Raw genomic sequence first — 12,374 nt, 5'->3', positions numbered from 1 at the left:
AGAGTTGGCAGAGCTCTTTATAGAGAGGAGCAACCTCTTCTATTTATGCCACTGGCAACAGAGTTTTATGTTTTCTGTTTGCTGTCTTATAAAGCCCGGCATAGCACAAATTACAGTATCAGTCTTTAATTTTAGCTCAGGCATTTAAAACTTAGAGAAGCAATCTCTTCAAAATTGTTATCCTCTTAATATATTGCAATCATCATATTATACAGCACTGTGCACTTACAATTGATCATTTTGCCTTTCTACCCAGATAATTCTTCTCTTTTCCAATAGGTCTATGACGTCATGTGATTAAACACTGACTAGCTGAATCCTTCTAAGCTCTAGGTAGAAACAGGAGGTCAATGTTCCCTGCAGGAGTCTTACGTCACTGCAAATGTCCCTGACAGGGGAGAGGAGCAGACCCCGGCCTATGGCCATAGAGGAGGTGAGAGGAAAAGCTAAATAGAAAAGAGGTACAAAATCACTGTCATAGAGATCTGACTGACAGATTGTCAATTACCTGATTCTGCAACCAACAATAAACATTGCAACAAAGGGGTTATACAACCCAAATATTGCAAACATTTCAATAGAATCAAATTGCAGATATTATTTTAAAGCCCCAAACACAAGTATTTAACCTAAAGAAAAAATAAAAAAAATATTCCCACTTTACAATTTTTTTCTACTTAAATGCATGTGTTTGGGGCTTTAAAATAATGGCCAATCCATTCAAAACATAAAAATTGCAGATTTTATTTTCTACTTTTTTTTTTTTTTTAAAGGCCCGCGTAATTGAAGATCTCAAATAACTGTTTTTGGAACCCAAGACCATTTCAAGGGTTAGTTATTAGGATGGGATAACCCATCCAACTGCACAAGTCTTGGCAAGTATCAGTAAAAGTGATGTCACCTGCCCAACTCAAGTCTAGATGTGGAAGTGAGTGGAGTAAAGCCTGACTAGTCCTATAACGAAGTTGTTCAGGATGAAAAAAAATGGTTATTGGAGGGCTAGAATGTCATTGAGTAACGAAAGAAGCATTAATTACTGTACCTGTTAAAACACCCATTGCTCCACAGTTGCCACCTCAGTGCACTTTGTCAGTCTTTGTTTCCAACCTGAGGCCAGTGATTGACTGTAGCAGTCACGTGTTGACGGGATGTCATTGCTGCAGCAAAGTAACCAAAGACTGGGCAATTAATAATATGTTATTCTCCCCCATTAGCCTACATTTTATTGATTGTGGACAACTCAATTAACTAAATTACGACCAAGTGCCGTAAATTTAGCCGTGCGCCATGATAGAGCTGCTGGTCCTGCAATCTAACAGGTGCAGGTCCATTCCCTCAACTGTTAAACATAGCCGGGGCCATTGTGGAGAAGACAAAATTCATTCATTACATCTACTTTGCTATCGAGATAACGCTCAGTGAGCACTAGGCAACAAACTGGAACATCAGCATTTCTGATGCTTCTATGAGACCAGGCGATTACATGATTGCCAGGCCTCTGCTGGCATAACAGAGCTTCAAAGTCCTAGGCACAGGGAGCTATTTTTCCCTGTAACTGGTGTTTGTATGGATGGCCCAGTTACAGTGTGAAAAAATGAAAAATAAAAAAATGTTCCCCAGAGATCTTGTACAATCAGAAGGAAGAGGGAGAATTTGTCTGCAGTGTGATTTCCTATAAGTGTGTTCTAGAAGTGTGAAGATTAATTTAAGAATTAAAACCAGAAGGATGTATACAGACTATGCCCTGCTACCTGCCACCATCGCACTCTAACAAGCATCTCTATTCTTCTGACAGATATGTCCATCCACCCAGCTCTCCTGCTCTCCTGCTGTCTGTCTATGAAGGGCACACAGTGCATCACCCAGCTTTGCACATAGACTTGCCTCTGCACCTAGCTTTCACATGGTATGCCTTTCAGCTAACCCCAGCTTACCCCAGTGTTATTTATGACCTTGTTTACTATGGCTTGATCATATACATCTGGTCCACTCTTAATTGTCTGGCCAAGATGAGCAGAGACCACTCCTCTCTGCTTCAAACCTGACTGCACTTAGTTGTACATATATTGCAGAGCACAAGTCTGCATAAAGACTTCAGTCTGCAGTGTGATTTCCTATAAGTGTGTTCTAGAAGTATGAAGATTAATTTAAGAATTAAAACCAGAATTGAACCAGAAGGGAACTGAAGGTAACTGTACAGTCACTGTAAACAATGTTTCTGTTTGTTTTCATTTTCACCCCAATAATCCTCCACTTTCTGCTAATTCCCCTAATCCCTACTCCTAGTAAGGAACTGTTCATCTCTTCTTCAATCCTCCCCATCCACCTCACCTCCGCCTGAAAACTGTTCCTTAACATACAATCCTCTGTCTCCAAACACAGACAGCCCCCTCATGCCCTCTCCTGCTCCCACCTGCTAACACTTTCTCTGCTCCTTCTCACTGCTGGTGATATCTCTCCAAATCCTGGTCCTCCTCACCACATTCCCACAGTCATTTCTACCTCCCATCCACGCTCTATCACAACCTTCCGTAACCTCTCCAACCTTATACCCATTCACCCAGCCCCCGCTTCCCCAGTCCCACTAACAGGAGCTCTGTGGAACGCTCGCTCTGTCTGCAACAAGCTTTCCTACATCCATGATCTTTTTGTCACTACCAAACTTTCCTTCCTCACCATCACCGAAACCTGGCTCACCCCTTCTGACAAAGCCTCTCCTGCTGCACTTTCGTATGGCGGCTTCCACCTTTCTCACACCCCCCGCCCCAGCAGCAAACATGGCAGAGGAGTTGGTTTTCTCCTGTCAGATACCTGCTCCTTCACCCCAATCCCACTGCCACCCTCTGTTACCCTCCCTTCCTTTGAGGTGCACTCTGTGCGCATCTACTCCCCCTCCAACCTCCAACTGGCTGTCATCTACTGCCCCCCAGGGCCAGCCACCACCTTCTTTGACCACTTCACCACCTGGTTACTTCATTTCCTTTCCACGGACATCCCTACTATCATCATGGGCGACTTCAACATCCCCATTGACACTTCCCTCTCGGCTGCCACTAAACTTCTATCTCTCTTCCTCCTTCGGCCTCACTCAATGGTCTTCTACATCCACCCATAAAGATGGCCACACACTGGACCTCATCTTCACCCGCCTCTGCTCCCTATCTAACCTCTCTAACTCACCTCTTCCTCTCTCTGACCACAACCTGCTCACATTCTCTTCCCTCTTCACTCCATGTCTACAATCCCCACCCCACAAACTTTCACACCCTCACAGGAATCTTAAACACCTTGACCTACACTCATTCTCTGAATCCCTTCTCCCTCTCACAGATATAAGTTCCTTACACAATGCAGATGACGCTGCTGCTCTATATAACACCACAATAGCTGTAGCTTTGGAATCCGCTGCCCCACTTACACATACCAAAACTCGCAAAATCAACAGACAGCCCTGGCACACCAGCCTGACCAAAGAGCTGAGGCGAGCTTCCAGGGCTGCTGAGCGCAGATGGAAAAGATCCCACTCCAACGAGCACTTCATCGCATTTAAACAGTCCCTCACTACTTTCAAGACCACACTCGCCACAGCTAAACAAACCTACTTCTCATCTCTCATATCCTCCCTGTCTCACAACCCTAAACAGTTATTCAACACCTTCAATTCTCTCCTCCGCCCCCCAGCACCTCCTCCCTCCCCACTCATCTCAGCTGAAGACTTTGCCTCATTTTTCAAGCAGAAAATTGATAACATCAGGGACAGTTTTGGTCAACAACCCCCAGAGCCCTTCCTCCTGACTTCCCAGCCCTCCACCTTCAAAACCAACTTCTCCACCATTACAGAAGATCGGCTCTCCACTCTACTCTCAAGATCACATCTCACCACCTGTGCACTCGACCCAATCCCATCCCACTTCATACCAAACCTCACCACAGTCTTCATCCCAACCCTAACCCATCTCTTCAACCTATCACTAACAACTGGTGTTTTCCCCTCAAGCTTTAAACATGCCTCCATCACACCTATCCTCAAAAAGCCCTCTCTTGACCCATCCTCTGTATCTAGCTATCGCCCTATATCACTTCTCCCCTACGCCTCCAAGCTACTGGAACAACACGTCTACCTTGAACTGTCCTCCCATCTCTCTTCTTGCTCCCTCTTCGACCGCTTACAATCTGGCTTCCGGTCACACCACTCCACTGAAACTGCCCTTACTAAGGTCACCAATGACCTCTTAACCGCCAAGAGCAAGAGACACTACTCTGTCCTCCTCCTCCTGGACCTGTCGGCTGCCTTTGACACAGTGGACCATTCCCTATTATTACAGACCCTCTCATCCCTCGGCATCACAGACTTGGCCCTATCCTGGATCTCATCATACCTAACAGACCGGACATTCAGCGTCTCCCACTCACACACCACCTCCTCACCTCGCCCCCTATCTGTCGGAGTCCCACAAGGTTCAGTCCTTGGGCCCCTGCTGTTCTCTATTTACACCTTTGGCCTGGGACAGCTCATAGAATGGAGTAATCCTTGACGCTGATCTCTCCTTCAAACCACATATCCAAGCCCTTTCCACTTCCTGCCGACTTCAACTCAAAAATATTTCACGAATCCGTTCCTTCCTCACCCAAAGAATCTGCAAAAACCCTAGTCCATGCCCTCATCATCTCTCGCCTTGACTACTGCAACCTCATGCTCTGTGGCCTCCCCTCAAACACTCTCGCACCCCTCCAATCTATTCTAAACTCTGCTGCCCGACTAATCCACCTGTCCCCCCGCTATTCCCCAGCTTCTCCCCTCTGTCAATCCCTTCACTGGCTCCCAATTGCCCAGAGACTCCATTACAAAACCCTAACCATGACATACAAAGCCATCCACAACCTGTCTCCTCCATACATCTGTGACCTCGTCTCCCGGTACTTTCCCGCACGCAACCTCCGATCCTCACAAGATCTCATTCTCTACTCCCCTCTTATCTCCTCTTCCCACAATCGCGTACAAGATTTCTCTCGCGCATCACCCCTACTCTGGAACTCTCTACCACAACATATCAGACTCTCACCTACCATCGAAACCTTCAAAAAGAGCCTGAAGACCCACCTCTTCCGACAAGCCTACAACCTGCAGTAACCACCGATCGACCAAACCGCTGCACGACCAGCTCTACCCTCGCCTACTGTATTATCACCCATCCCTTGAAGATTGTGAGCCCTCGCGGGCAGGGTCCTCTCTCCTCCTGTACCAGTTATGACTTGTATTGTTTAAGATTATTGTACTTGTTTTTATGTATACTCCTCCTTACATGTAAAGCGCCATGGAATAAATGGCGCTATAACAATAAATAATAATAATAATTTACATAAAAAATATACATATATGTATAAAACATCCGCAATAGGATAAAAATGGTAGCAAAACAATAAAAATTTCTAATAACAATAAATGAAAAAATATACATTTTTTAAAATATAAAATACATTTTATTACATACATGTAACAAAAAAAGCAAAAAATTCATATTAGGTATGCATGAGAGGGGCGACTGAGTCTATAGCTGATGTGAGGGTCGCGTTGTAGAAAGCGGTGGCACTGTCCGTGTTGTGGAGTGAAGATATGGAGGACAGAGGTAGAAGAGAGTCTGAGAGTCTGTGAATGTCTAGGTGTGCAAGGTTTCTGTGAGGATGTGCTAGTGGCTGGACATGGGGGCAGGTGAGAAGGACAAGAATGAGAAGGTGAGTAGATGGTGGTCAGATAGGGAGAAGGGAGAGGTTGTGGATGAGCCAGGTGGAGAATTATTCGATAAAGGCAGTGGCTGAGCCCCGTGGTCGGTATATGACAGCCATTTGGAGATTAGAGGGAGTGTAGATATGGACAGAGTGAACCTCGAAAGAAGGGAGGATAAGGAAGGGTGGGGGTTGGATAGGGTTGAAGGAGCAGTTTTTAGAAAGGAGGAAATCCACTCCTCCACCATGTCTGTTGCCAGGGCGAGGAGTGTGGGTAAAGTGGAGGCCGCCATAACTCAGTGCGGCCGGGGAGGCCATGTCAGGGGGTGTCAGCCAGTTCTCAGTGAGGGCAAGGAAGGAAAGCTTGCAGGAGGTAAAGAGGTTGTGGATCACGTGTAGCTTGTTGCAGACGGAGCGAGCATTCAAAAGTGCTCCAGAGAGAGGGTGCGGGAGGGTGGGGGTCAGTGGCACAGGTTTTAAGTGTGAGGGATTGCGGCAGTTTCTCTTAGTGTGAGAAAGATAGGGGTGAGGATTAGTGGGATGTATGAGGCAGGGGGGCAGGATTGGGGGATATGTCACCAGCAATGAGAAGAAGCAGAGAAAGGGAAAGCAAGTGGGTGAAGGAGAGTGATCGTCTTGTATTGTATTTTAGTAGGAGAGGTCTGAGGTTAAGGAGTATGTCTGCAGATGAAGCGAGGTGGGGAGTAAGAGAGAGGGGGAGATATTTATTTGGTTCAAGGGTGCAGGGGTTTGGGGATAGTGAAGGAGAGTGTAGATTAGTGGAGCAAAAATGGTGATGGCAAATGTTGGCATAGTTAAAGATCAGGGTAAGTAAAGAATGGCAAGTAAAATAAGAAAGCAGTGGTTATTCTTACCTTCTGAACAATTTCTGGCATATTTCTGATGTATCACTTTAAAAGATGTCACACTTCAAATGATGTCATATCTGACCTGCTCTGTTCAACTTATACCATTCAAATGTCAATGAAATGAAGCCAGGTGTAACAACCCTGCTGGCATCACTGCATGGCCTCCCATCGACCGCACACCAACTTACTCACTGCTCCATGTCATGCTGTGATTTCTCTCTGCCGCCAGCTCTTTGCCTTGTCTCCTGTCTCCTGTGTTCATGTTTCCTGACTGTGTGTATAGGGGGGCGGCGCCTGAACTCTCTGCTTCTTATGGAGTCAGGGTGCACCTGGCTAATGTGTCCCTGACCAATTACCTAGATCCCTCTACTATTTAGGGCTGCCTTACCCACTGGAACTTTGCCTGAGCAATGTCTAAACTCAGTTAGTGTTTTGCTGTTGAGTTAGCCAGGCCCTGTTCTGTGTTTCTCCTTCTGTGGAGGCTATACTCCTAGCTTTGTCTTGTGCCTGTCTATCTGTCCTCCAGGAGGCAGAATATCCTGGTCTCTGTGCTATAGCTCCTGACCTTGTCTTGCCTAGTACCTCCGTCCGCCCTCCAGGAGGCAGAATATCCTGGTCCTTGAGTCTTTGTCTGAACTCTGTCCTACCCCTGCCTCCTTGTCTTTGGCTTCTTTCCCTGCTGTGTCTTTCCCTGTGTCCTCCCTGTCCGTGCTGTGCACCCTTGCAGATCCTCCTGTTCTGCACCCTTGCAGCTCCAGCTGTTCTGCACCCTTGCAGCTTCACCTACTCCGCACTCCAGCAGCTTTGCCTACTCCACACTCCTGCGGCTCCACCTACTCGGCACTCCTGCGGCTCTGTTCCTAACCTGCTCCTCCTGTGTGAACAGGTTCAAACCTGTTCTGTCATATTCCACTCCCTCCTATCAGTACCCGTACCGGCACCTCCTGTGTGAACAGGACCCTACCTGTTCCTGTATATTCCATTCCTTCCTGCCAGTACCCGCACCAACTGTGTGAACAGGTCCCTACCTGCTCCTTCATACACCACACCTGCCTGCCCTGTGTCTCAAGCTGTGCCAGCCTGCCCTGTGTCTCAAGCCATGCCAGCCTGCCCTGTGTCTCATTCGTGCCAGCCTGCCCTGTGTCTCGTCCATGCCAGCCTGCACTGTGTCTTGTCCGTGCCAGCCTGCCCCGTGTCTCAGCCATGCCAGCCTGCCCAGTGTCTCAAGCCTGCCCTGTGTCTTAGCCATGCCAGCCTGCCTTGTATCTCAGCCGTGCCTGCCTGGGTACCAGCCGTGCCTGCCGTGCCCACCTACCTGCCTGTCACTCGTACCTGACCAAGTGTCCTGTCCCCGAGTGGAATCAGCAGTCACAGCCAGACACCACCCTGGAATGGCACCTGGCAGCTGCCTGCCGCACAATCCTGACCTCACCATTGGAGACTCCAGAGAAGACTAATGCAGCTGTCTTAGTCACGCCCCTTCCAGGGAAGTCTGGTCTGTGGCACAGTGGGGCCACAACCCCCCAGCTCGCGCCAACCCGCCAAGGCGCAAGCATGACACCAGGTGAGTGAGAGAGGAAGGAGGAGGAGGGGGCAGGAGGACGGTTCACAGCAGGGAGCAATTAACAGATTGCAGTTAATAGGACATTTGACTAGCATCAAAGCTGGAGTAAAGGCCCCATTACACATAACGATGTCCCAGCGATCCCACTAACGATCCGACATGGATGGGATCGCTGGGACATCTTTAGGCTGATCGCTTGTGAGCTGTCACATAGACAGCCCCTACAGCGATCAGGACCAGCGAGCAAGTTGGTTTCCAATGTAAACAGCGGGCATCTAAGAGCCGCGTGGCTCTTAGTTACCCGCTGTTTACCTTGGAAACCAGCGTGCATGCTGGTTTCCAGGGTAAACAGCAGGTAACCAAGAGCCATGCGGCTCTTAGATGCCCGCTGTTTACATTGGAAACCAGCATCAAGCGTCGCGGATCGCTGGTCTCTCGCTGCCACATGCAGCGATGCGCGCTGGCCAGTGGGAGACCAACGATCAAAAAACGGCCCAGGACGTTCGAGCGCGATCAGTGATACCCGGCAGGGGGGCCGGTCGCTGATCCATGTCACACACAGCGATATCAGCGATCTCGCTGGCGATATCGCTGCGTGTGACGGGGCCTAAAGAGGCAGAATAAGATGCAAGGATAATACTAAGTGTGAGGAGCATGGGCATATCAATATGCATACAGTAAGTTTGAAGTATGATACATGGAATTAAAGTCAGGGGAAAAAACAGAGTACAGACATACCAGTTAACAGAGGGTGAGGAATGCATGGGGGTTCAGGGGTGCAGTGGGTATTCTGGATTAAGGCTAAGCGCACACGTACCGGAACTCTCGCGGAAATTACCGCGAGAATTCCGGAATTCCAGTCCGTGGGAAAATCGCATTTTAAATTCCCGCGATTTTCCCACGGAAAAACTAGCATTTTGCAAGCGTATTTAGCTTGCAAAATGCTAGCGTTCTCCAAGCGATCTGTAGCATCGCTTGGAAAACTGATTGACAGGTTGGTCAGACTTGTCAAACATAGTGTTTGACGAGTGTGACCAACTTTTTACTACTGAGGCTGCCTATGCGGCATCAGTAGTAAAAGATAGAATGTAAAAAAAAAAAATAAAAAACGGTGTTATTCTCACCCTCCGACGTCCCGCGCATCCGTTCCCAGTAATCCTTTGCGAAAATGCCCGCGATGACGTCAGTTCTCGCGGGATCGCGACGTCTCGCGGTCATTCGCGATGACGTCGCGCGAATGACCGCGAGACTTCACGATCCCGCGAGAAGGGACGTCATCGCGAGCATTTTCGCAAAGGACTACTGGGAACGAGAGCGTGAAGAGAAGCGGGAAGGCTGCGCGGGACGTCGGAGGGTGAGAATAACAATATTTTTTATTTTAAATTCTATTTTTTACACGGATATGGTACCCAAAGCCCGGAGGACAGTCTCCTCTCCTCCGGACCATGGGTACCATCCGCAATTGTTCTGCTTACTTTCCGCATGGTGGGCACAGCCACATGCGGGAAATAAGCGGAACAATGCATTCCTATGGGTGCGGGATCGCCGCGATTACGCAAATTAATGAGCATGCTGCGGTTTTTACCACGAAGCGATTCCGCCGCGGTAAAAACCGCAGCATTAGCACAGCATTGCGGAATCCCATAGGAATGCATGGGATGCTTATTTTTCACGTTTTTGCGGCAAAATCGCGCGGTTAAAACCGCCGCGGAAACGCGAAAAAAACGCCACGTGTGAACTCAGCCTTAGCGGGTTCAGACGTACCAGTTAAAAAACAGAGGGTGAGGAATGCATTAGGGTTGAGGGGTGCAGTGGGTATTCTGGATTAAGCAGGTGCAGACGTACCAGTTAAAAAACAGAGGATGAGGAATACATGGGGGTTCAGGGGTGCAGTGGGTATAATGGATTAAGCGGGTTGAGACATATCTGTGGATGAAAGCAGATGGATCAGGATATGGCAGCATGAATGAGAATATACCATGGTTTATCAATCTGGTATATTTCTGATGTAACACTTTAAAAGATGTCACACTTCAAATGATGTCGCATCTGACAAGGTAATATCTGACATAGCTGACCTGCTCTGTTCAACTTATACCATTCAAATGTTCAACTTATACCATTGCTAAAATCAGTCATTCTTACATTCTGCACAGAAATAACTCACATCTGCTTTACATAAATATTTACTACAGCTAGAGCATGTAATATTTGTTTTATCACATGAATGTAAGGATTAAGCCGGGGTCACACTATCGATGAATATGTACGAGTGCTATGCGATAAAACATCGCATAGCACTCGGATCAGTATTCATCTATGGGGCAGCTCCCATCACCGTTTTTTTTCTCTGCCTTTTTCAACATGCGAGTGAAATTGCAGCGCTGACCCCGGCAGCTGTGCTCCGATCCTCTCTGTGTGAGAGGCTTGGAGCACAGACGCATTGACACTTGGCTCCTGCTCGCAGCAGATCAGGAACCGAGAATCATTAGCATATCGCATCCGATGCTCTCGCTCTAGCGTAACCCTGGCCCAAATCACAGTTTACTGGTTTTCTATATTGAATAGAAGGAGAGTCCAAGTGGAAGTGAAGCTGCAGATCCTTAAAGAAAGGCTGGAGTCACACTAGTGATTTTAAGGGGGCGTGGCCTGGGCTCTGAGCATGTAGGAGGCAAGAGCTCTAAGCTCCCACAGTCACACGCTAAAACAACAAAAAAGCGTGCAAAGGGTTAACAAAAAAAGCCATACTGGACCCTATTCTATTCCTGAAACTCTGGTGCACATTCTGAGCCTAAAACTAGGACCCTGGTCCAAAGGAGACCGAAGATATGAACTTTTAAAAGTTTGGGACAGTAGTGGTGTAGGAGAAACAGAGGGACATCACCCTCCCACCATTTGCCTTCCTGGAAGTGACTGGAGTGCTACTGTGGGCTGTATATAAGCCAGGACTGATCTGGAGGCTCATCGCCAGTAATAAGGACAATAAGGACTTTATTTGGAATCCTCCCGGTAAGGCACAACTTGATTGTAACTGCCTGCAATGTTTTTTGCCTGCGGGGTGTAGAGGATAATGGCACTGCTGCGGCGGAGGGATACGAAACTATGTACAATCTCCCCTCTGGATTTCTGACTGAGTGCCGCCGAAATCAGGAAGTTCCACGGCCAGGGTGAGGAGAGCGGGGGCAGAGGAGCTGATCTGGACCCTTTCTGGACTGACACACCAAGGATATAAGCGGAGGACACCGGCGGGGACTACTTTCTTGTCACAGAGCAGAGAGGCGGAGGGATACCACTGGACCCATTGAACAGACATCAGAACGGCTAAGAACAGCGTTCCACAGCCACATTGAGGACCGGACAGGGGGCGACAAGCACAGGGGGAGCCTCTGAATACAGCAGAGGTGAGGCACATCCGAGTTTGGGCCACTAGATTCGGCTGCTGTTTAGTGCTCACAGCCACAATAGACTTCAATGGGAAGTAGATCCAACCGCTCCCAGCTTCCAGCCTGTCAGCACTGAGCAGACCTGACGTCACAGGCCCTGCAGCGTTCAGTCAGTGGTCTCCCCTGTGACAGGCACAGTATCTCCCACGAACTGTACAACACAGCAGAGACTTAACCACAGGGGTACTGGGGAAAGGACACAGGCATCTGGGAGGCACTCTTTATCCCCATATAGCGTCCCAAGGGATTGTTCACTGGCTGCTTTCAGCATATGAGCGGTGCAGGCATACAATATAACAGAGTCTGCAGTTCATGGCTGGTGGTCCCGGTGCCTGGTATCCATCTGACCAGTGAATTATAACAGAAGATTACCTTTATTTCAACTGAGGATCAGAGATACAGTGGGCTGCTGATATTGATAATGCAGAATTGTGTGACTTTACTCGCTCTCACTAAGGGTCTCTCAGTTAACTCCTTAGGGAAACTTGCTTTTTGACCATTTTTCTTAACTTGTTTGAATAAATTAAAGGGGTCATAGATCTAATGTCTGGGAAGGGTTTGTGGTAAACCAAGATGCAGTCAGGTAGGGGCAGAGCTTCCAATAGCCCACACAGGGTCACGAGGCACAATTATGGGGCACACTCTAAATCATACAACGATATCTCTAATTTGTGAAGCCCAATAAAATCTAGGTCACCCCTGAAAGGAGACGAGCCAAAAATGCCTTATCTAAAAAAATCTCAGAACCCTGCATCTGTCAAAGTTGCAAAAGGG

At 48.0% G+C, this 12,374-nt stretch overlaps 1 protein-coding gene across 1 annotated transcript; it reads left to right on the top strand.

Annotated features, from left to right (window-relative positions):
* The first annotated feature begins 217 nt into the window (after positions 1-217).
* LOC141060660 (uncharacterized) lies at positions 218-5,401 on the top strand. The gene is made up of 3 exons (XM_073556972.1): positions 218-433; positions 774-830; positions 1,796-5,401. The coding sequence occupies exon 3, from the start codon at positions 2,640-2,642 to the stop codon at positions 4,533-4,535; it is 1,896 nt and encodes a 631-aa protein (XP_073413073.1). The 5' UTR covers positions 218-433; positions 774-830; positions 1,796-2,639; the 3' UTR covers positions 4,536-5,401.
* Positions 5,402-12,374: the final 6,973 nt, after the last annotated feature.

Source organism: Dendrobates tinctorius, unplaced genomic scaffold, assembly GCF_039654945.1.
Source record: "Dendrobates tinctorius isolate UK_male_01 unplaced genomic scaffold, ASM3965494v1 ptg000241l, whole genome shotgun sequence".
NCBI classification, from domain to species: Eukaryota; Metazoa; Chordata; class Amphibia; order Anura; family Dendrobatidae; genus Dendrobates; species Dendrobates tinctorius.
This window is presented reverse-complemented; position numbering and strand designations above follow the sequence as displayed.

Bases quoted from the DNA above. Each gene is read 5' to 3' on its own strand.
- LOC141060660 (XM_073556972.1), top strand. From the start codon at position 2,640: ATGATCTTTTTGTCACTACCAAACTTTCCTTCCTCACCATCACCGAAA.